Genomic DNA, 8,385 nt, shown 5'->3' with positions numbered 1-8,385 from the left:
AGCCTCCTGACTTCACACTTTGCCTCCCCACTCGCAGTTCCTCCTCTCTTCGATTTTCCTCCTTGTCCTCTCCCGTACACACACTGCCACCACATAAATCTTCCTAAGGCAGAGCTCACACACACAACTCCCTAATTACAAACCGCCAACAGCTCCCTGTTGTCTTGTATTTAACTCCAACCTCTTAGCCTGGCCGTGATTCCCTTCAACTGAATCTCCCACCATCTCAGCCGAGTGGCTTCCCAAACGGCTCACTGCTCCCCTTTACCTTTTTGCTCAGGCCATCCACTCCTCCTAGAATTCCCTCCTATCGTCTCCAACTGTCCAAATCCATTCCTAAAGCTCCCCACCTACCCCACTGCCAGCTAGCCCAGTGTTTTCTGATTCTTTAAATTGAAGTGAATTCTCTCTCCTTTGAACCAGGGACAATTTGCTTGAGCTTCTCTTGTAAAGCAAACCTTACTCCATCATCTCTTGGAGCCCCCAAAGGCCTTATCCTCCTACTAGAAAGCAGAGGCCCTGGAAGGCACTGCTCCTAAATGTCCCTCTTTCTTGCACAGGACTGCACAGTGCCCGCTGCCACAGATGGTCAGTAGGCATTTGTGGAATGAAAAACAGCACCCCAGGAGCTGAATGCCCCGGGACCATGGGCCACTGCTCTTTCCCAGCCCTCTCCCAGCCTATCCCAGGAGACAGACTCCCAGCACACCTGTCAGTGGACGGGCAGCGTGCAAGCCCCCTGCAGGACGCTGAGCTGGGCTGACGGCCTTCAGGACCAAGGACTGGGCCACAGTCACCCCTTCGTCCCCATGACCTGTGGTTATTGAGGTGAATGGCTCCCAGTCCGTTCATCCCTCTGCCTCATGAATGCAATGTGTGGCGCACGGTAGACACTTTGTAAGTGGGCTGCTGGGGCAGGAGTCTTAGGGAGCCTGATGGAAAAGGGACCTTGGAATCAGAGTTGAATGGCAGCTAAAGGGTGCAGAGGCCCCTGTGACCTTGGCCACACATGCTGCCTGGACCAGCTAGGACTTTTTCCTCTCCTTAATATATTTAAATAGAGTCAAGATTGGGGTCAGCTTCATGCACAGAGCCTTCTTCAGCTTTAGAGGTGACTCTGCAGCCAGCATGGGAGTGTGCAATTGACACAGTCTATTTTTAGCCTCTGGGAGACCGTGACCAACATCCCAAGCCGAGGGTGGGCACACCTGCTGCATTCTAATGAGGCAGCCCCGATTGTCTCTGCCAGCCAGCCGGGATCTCGTCGACCTGAAATCTGATGTTGCTAAACTGGGAAGTCTGCTTATTTCCCAGAGGCTGTAGCCTAGATACACCGGGAAGATGGGACCATCACACTCTCCCCAGCTCACTCTCCCCCCAGCCCGGACACAGGGCAGGCTGTGCCCACAGCGTGATGGAAGGACAGAATCACTCGGATTTCTTGATCTTGCTCTGTCCTACGACCTCCCTGTTTTCTTTGCTGGAAAAGAAGTAGTAAGTCTGAGCTGACCTAACTCACAGATGAGAAAACACAGAGCAGGGACATGTTTATGGGATCTGAATAATAATAAAGCGCTTACTATATGCCTGGCAGTGTTCTAAACTCTTTATGTATATTAACTCATCCAAACTTTTTGACAACTCCCTCAGGAAGATTTTATTACGATCCTTGATTATAGAGGAGGAAACTGAGGCACAGTGATTTGCCAGCCAACAAGGAGCAGGGCTGCGTTTCAAAGCCAGGCAGCGTGACTGGGGTTTGAACTCTTGCACCGTGCAGTCTGCTTCTCGATATCTATTTTTAATTTTACTAGAGCCAGGAAAGGATCCAGGAACCCTGATTCTCAAGCCCAGAGGACCAATGGCTGGCTACTACTACCTCTCTGTGTTTTAAATTCTGCTCCAGTCTGAGGACTTGGCTGTGCTGTGCGCATCCAGGTGGCCTCCACTCCAGGCAGAGGGGTCCTCTCCTGGTATAACTGTGCTTCTGCAGTGAGGTCTGAACTTCCGGGCCCCAGCAGCTCCCTGAGTTTTCATCCTTCTCCCTCCTGTTAGTCTGTGAGGAGGAGCCAGTCAGCGGTGGGCAGCAGCAGTGGGGTGCAGAGGTGGCCTGGCTGTGGGGTTGGGGGACACAGAAAGAGCAGTCACTGGTGGAGCAGGCAGGAGGTCGGCCATCAGGGTGGGTGTGCACAGTGCAGCGTGAACTTCTGCTGAATTTCAGAGTGAAACTGTGAATGAGAAACCAGGGGGCCAGACAGCAGGTGGGAGACAGCAGAACCTAAGCGCCCTGCGCTGGGGCGAGTGCTGCCTGCTGGCGGGAGGGCAGGCGCGGGCCTGATCTTCCGAAGGGTGCAGGTGGGACTCATTGCAGTTAACAAACACTTACTACGTGCCAGGCCCTTCTCGAAGCACTTTACAAATCCTAACTTGTGTAATCCTCAGGACCACTCTAGGGGATGGGACCATTTTATTCCCACTTTAGAGATGGGGGAACTGAAGTACCGAGGGGCTGGTAACTTTGCCCAAAGTCGTCTAGCTAGCAAGTGGCAGAGCTGGGATTCAAGTCTTGGCAGAATGGCTCTGAAATCTGCACTCCAGCCACCATGCTCTGCGGTGCTCTGCAATGCAATGCTCTGCTATACGTCTTTCCCTTTACCTCTAAAGGAAGGTATTATTGTCCCTATTTAACGAATATGGAAAGTGAGGCCTAGATCAGCTCAGGTCACCCAGCTAGTAAGAGATGGAACTGGATTACATCAGGTCTGTTTGGCTCCTCAGTAGCATGCCACCTCCCCACAAGTCACAGCCATCAAGCTGACTGCCAAGCTGAAGCCAGAAGGGACCGTCCACCCCTTAGGCGAGGCTGCTGTGGCTGATAGGAGTGGGGCTCAGGGAGGGGAGGGAGGGAGGGAGGGAGGGAGGGAGGTGCGACTGTCAGGGCAGGACCTGCTGCCGCTGTTAACACTACGCCCTTCTCTTCCCCTCAGGTGAGCAGTCTCCCCTCGCAGCCCCCGCAGCCCGTTGTCCCACCCAAGCCTGTGCAATGTGTCCATCACGTGTCCACTCAGCCCAGCTGCCCAGGACGGGGCAAGATGTCCAAGCTGCTGAACCCGGAGGAGATGACCTCGAGAGATTATTACTTCGACTCCTACGCCCACTTTGGGATCCACGAGGTAAACCCTCCCGAGCTGGTGGCTGAACGGGGTGAGCTTGGCCCTGCTGTGTCGTCACTGTTTGCTGAGGCAGCACAATGGGGTCGACTCTCTACTGTCATAAAGTGAGCTCTCCCAGTGGCTGTAGGCCCCAGACCCTTTCTCCATCCCATGGGCCCTCCTGGGAGGGGGTCAGGGCCAAGCCTAGAGCAGGTAAGGAGGCGAAAGTGTGTGTCTGTGTGATTCTCAGCCAGAGAGCAAGGGGTGCTCGGGGTTTCTCTGTTTTATGGTCCAGCACCCGTGTCCTTTCCCGACCCTAAGCCCAGGTGGTCCAGGTGGGCCGGATGTCCTCGGTCCTTGCTCTCGGAGCTCAGAGGCCTTGCAGCTAGAGTCCTGAGACTGAAAGGGCCTTCCAAAGGTCATGATATTGGGTCCTCGGGCAGGCGTGACCATGAACCCTTGGGTTCATCCCGGACCAATGAGCGCCTCCGGGGGGCAAGTGCAGCCAGCTTCCCGGGAAACCTGGCCCACGTCTGACACCCTGACTGACTCTCAGGAAATTCTTATGTCTAAATGCTTGTCTCACGACAGAGCAGGGAAGATCCGTGTCCGCTGCAGAACAGAGCAGAGCTTCCCAACAAGAGGCCTCCTGCCTGTCGTGGGGACCCTTTTCCCTTCCCCACCCTTGTCACCTCCAGCGTCCTCTCAAGCCACTCCAGACAGAAAACTAATTCCAAGGCGGTGCTCTCTCAGAGCCAGGCACTGGGCTAAGCACGGATGTGTATCGTTTCACTTAATCCTGCTAAGAAGCCGGGGAAGAAAATATTTCTCTTATCCCCTTATGGTATGAAGAAATATTGAGAAAGGAACAAAGGCCTGCTTGCTATGCCGATGCATTTCAGAAATGAGTCTCAAAGCTCCCCTTCCAATTAGACGCTCTGTAAACCCTCCCTGTGTGGAAGTGGTGACACTGCCGGCCAGAAGGGTGTTTAATAACGAGAGCCAGAGCTTTTCTGTTTGTTCGAGTGCTTACAACATGCTGCGTGATGTTCCAAGCATTTTATATTGCGGCTCATTTATTCCTCAGCTCAACCTGATGAGGTTGGTATTATTATTTGCCCCGTTTTACAGATGAGGATGTTAGACCTTAAGAATAGGCCAACCTTCATTCATCCTTACTGGTTCTTTTGTCCGCAAGGTCACAAGCTGACAAATGCAGGAGCTAGAAATTACCTTCGCGTTTTGGGTCCGGGAGTGTCATTCCTAACCACCATGCCATGCAGCCTTTAAAACGGTCTTTCTTTCTTTCTTTCTGGAAACTTTGACTTTGTTCCTGCTGGTTCCTGTGCAGTTCCATGTGGAGACAGAGAGTGGAGCAGGGTCCCCCAGTTACGTCTAGACTCAGGGGCCTGGCCCACATGCCCCAGTGGGACTCGAGGTTTGCCCCCCGAGAGCTGCTCTCCACAGAAATGCAATAGGCCTGGGACCTGCAGGGCAGGGGGAGTGACCCTGGGCTCCATGTTGGGGGGCCTGGTCCGGGAGGGCCTGGGCAGGTGATCCTGCCACTCTTGGTGGCTCCAGTGCTACCCTGGGGCAGATGGGTGAGCTGTTGCATCTTTCTTGATCCTGCTCCCATGGGGCTAGGGGTGGGGATGATGCTTGGAGCCCTGTCCCACGCCTGGGAGAGGCTCTGGGAGGCAGAAAGGACTCCTCCAAGAGCTCCTCCTCCTCAAGAGCCTGCCTCCAATTAAAGGACATCTCCCTGTGACAGATTCTAACAGGCCTGTGGCTCTGGGCAGCTGTTGTAGGGCAGATTCCCAGGGAGAGAGCAGTTCCCAAAGTGCCTGCCCTTGGGCCTGCGTGAAATCTCCCTGTTAGGAACCAACCGATCCTGATGCACCCCTTATGCCTACCCTTCTGCTCCACGGAGCCTCCTCCAACTGACCTCTCAAACCCCTCCCTCTGACTTGCTAGGTTCTGGCTGGGCCACACCTGTGGCCCCTAGGATGTGCTCTCCTGTGCTATTATTTATCTCTATATTTCCTTCACGACGTTCCTCAGTCTCTAACCCAGATACCTTGTCTGATTTGCAAAGGTCAAGCCACTAATCTCATCACTCAGGTGACGCCTGATCAGCACCACAGCCGGGCAGCCAGAGGGTATGATCTGCCCTGGGAGAAGACACCAAGGGCCACCAAATAAATCCTAGACCAGGTCCCTCAGGTTCACGTATTGATAGAAAAACCAAACTTGTCCATGCGCATATATAAACATAGTGCAGACTGAGCTAATAAACTTGGCGGAGAGGATCTGCAGGTCAGATCTAACGTTCTTTCCTTAGTAACCTGTCCTAGGATAGCTGTGGCAACCCTTTGCATCAGGAAGTACTTCTGATCACCTAGCTTAATTCCCTCCTGCTGCTGCTGCAGGCCACCCCAGATCCTGGCCTCCGGGGAACTGCATAGGTCTTTAACGTAGGGGTGGCTGGCTTGCCTTCCTTCACCCCTGAGCTTTCCCTCCATCCTGTTCGGTCTCTAAGATCATCTGGTCTGAAAGAAGGTAGGGGGCACGTGGACGGACTCTTAACATTGTTCTTTGCAGAGAGAGAGAGCCTGCAGTTCTGGTTATCAAGCCCCAGGGATCTCCATTCCGTGCCAGACGGCTCGCGCCGATGCCTTTGCTCCTCGGTCTGGACAAGACCCATGTCTCACCATCCGGAGCCGAGCTGGCCATTTGGCAGTCTTCTCCCATCGTTAACAAGATGCTCACACGGGCAGGCAGCAGCCCCGCCAGCGTGCTGATTAATAGTAATCAGCAAGTGCTCAGGAAACACGGCACGGGATGGATGGGGTGTGAGCAGCCTGGAAATAGAAACAAGAAGTGCCAAGTTTGGGTGAGGGGACTGGGGGGTGGCTGAGAGCACAGGAGGAGGTGATTCTGGATACTTTGCTACTTCCATCCCGTGGGCCAACCCAGAGATGACTCTGTCCTCAGCCTCCGGAGGGCAGGGGCTGTGGAGAGGAGGACTGTGGTATTCTGTCCCAGGGCCTCTGAGAAGAATGGGATCTTGAACAGGAGCAGAAGTGACAGATGTGTGCTTGCGGAGGCCTCCGCTCAGGGGCGAGGGAACCAGCTCCACAACCTCCCAGGTCCCAGCTCTGAGTTCTCAGCGTCTTTGACAGTTGGCCCCAGGTTTGGGGCCTCAGCCACCAGAAGAATGCCTGCCAGTGGGGCTGTGTTCCCAGACCCCGAGGCCTGGGCGCCAATCCCACTCCTGGCCAGCTCTCTTCTTTTGACAATCTTGCTGCAGGTTCTTTTGAAATAGATTCTTCAAGGCCTCGTTTCCCAGCAATTCGTTAATGTGCTGTCATGTGTTTAAAAGGCAGGGAGGCTGGGGGTGAAGGCATCCGCAGCTGGGGGCTAGGATTGTTTTCAACGAAGAGTGGTGTGCTCTAGTCTGAAGTGTCTGGAGACTTCTTTGGGCTCTTCTCTCCCAGGGAGGATCAAAGCCGGGGGGGAGGAGGGGAGAGAGCCTTTTCTTTTGGCAGGCCAAGCGGGGCAGTCGCAACCTCTCTTCCCCCGGAACTTGTACCTTCGGACCTAACTCCTGTGGTCTGGAGCCTCAGGGAAGGGACGAAGGGGCCAAAGGAGTGACAAAGGCAATGGATTCAGTGGAGACCACTGGGGAAGCTCCCTTCGGCAGCTTCAGGACCTGCAGAGGCCCCGGGGTGCATATGGCTGCGACTGAGAGATTCCCGAAGCTCGGGTCGTCGCTTGGCCTCTGTGCCCTGCTCACCCTCAAGGACTTCCTCGCATGGATGAAACGGGTCCTAGTTGTCACAGAGCCAGAGCTAACCCTTCTGTAACACAGTGTTTATCGAATCATCACAGCACCCCTATGAAGTAGGGGCTGTTATCACCCCATTTTCCAGATGGGGAAATGGAGACGACACAGCAAGCTGAATGATGTGCTGGCTCAGAGAGCTCAAGAGCATTGGAGCCGTGACTCGAAGAAATCTAGGTGGATAAATTTCTAAAATTGATACAAAACAGCAACCCTCGGTGTTGATTTGTTCAAGCAATGAAACCACATCTGAAATAGCCACTGCGGTTGGAATCACTACCTGATTATGTTTACGGTAATCCACAGCCATTCCCCAAGATCTGCCTTTGTCTCCTGCGCAGGCCAACGGGCCGCTTGAATGGGGCGGTGGGTCTCCTGGACTAATGGGTCTCACGGAATTAGTATCGGCTCAGAGCCAGTATCCAATAATCTTCAAAAACCTGTTTGGTTTCCTTTCTCCAATGCAGTCACACTGGTGAATGGTTGAGGTCCTCTTGGAGAAGACTGGGAGAAAGATTAACAGTATATATATTTGGCTCCATAACAGAATTTTTCCTCCTGGGACATGGCCTTTCCTTCATTTGAGGGGTTCTGGGCCTGTAAACTGGCTTAAGTCTGGGAGTCAATTGAGGGACCATGACTCTCTGTTTTGGTGATTCAAGCAGACTTCTGTTCACTAGACCTATAACTTTTCAGCTTAAACAGATCAAGTAAGAATTTAATATGCTTCCCATCCATTTCCTTTCGCGAGACTCCACGACCAACTGGTCAACCCCGTAGGTCTTTGTGAGTCAGGCTATTCTGAATACTGCTTTGGCTCCCATGTCCTTTACAGTAACCATGCCCACCTAATCTTTGGTGATTAGGTGTTGCAATTTGAGCCCTGCCACCCCAGCATCCCAGTTTGATATTATTCCCATTGCCTTTGAGGGTCTCAGTTTGATGGTAGCAGTTCCCGCTGTAATTTCTGACCTATAGAGAAGAGCAACCAGAGAGCTCTTCAAGGACGCTGGACTCTCCTCGCAAGCTTATGTCTCACAGCTGTGGTGGAAGGTCTGATCTCTGACGTTGGTGAGTCGGACTCGCGTGACAAATGTACTCTAACATTCCAGTCTCTCCAGGCGTTGGCATACCTTCCTCTCAGCATACCAAGGAAGTTCTGACGTTTTATCTTCGTTTACTGTGGGCTAACTTTGGGTCCATGTTTCAGTCAACCAATCAAGCCAACAGTTAGAGGCATTCCAAGCCCCTGGAGCGAAAACAGGGAATCCAAGATCTCTGCTTAGTGGTTGTAAATCAATAAACTTGGCCTGATCCAACTTTATATTCCTCCCATCTTGATCTCACACCCCTAACATACATTCCCTTACACATTCCCCAGGTTTCAAT

At 53.1% G+C, this 8,385-nt stretch overlaps 1 protein-coding gene across 1 annotated transcript in view; it reads left to right on the top strand.

Annotated features, from left to right (window-relative positions):
- PRMT8 (protein arginine methyltransferase 8) overlaps window positions 1–8,385 on the top strand; it is an 85,003-nt gene that overhangs the window by 30,115 nt on the left and 46,503 nt on the right. Inside the window, exon 2 of the mRNA XM_046645214.1 lies at window positions 2,988–3,173. Coding sequence (XP_046501170.1) covers window positions 2,988–3,173 — 186 coding nt within the window. The remainder of the gene's footprint in view (window positions 1–2,987; window positions 3,174–8,385) is intronic.

Source organism: Equus quagga, chromosome 1 (genome assembly GCF_021613505.1).
Source record: "Equus quagga isolate Etosha38 chromosome 1, UCLA_HA_Equagga_1.0, whole genome shotgun sequence".
In the NCBI taxonomy this organism is placed as follows: Eukaryota; Metazoa; Chordata; class Mammalia; order Perissodactyla; family Equidae; genus Equus; species Equus quagga.
This window is presented reverse-complemented; position numbering and strand designations above follow the sequence as displayed.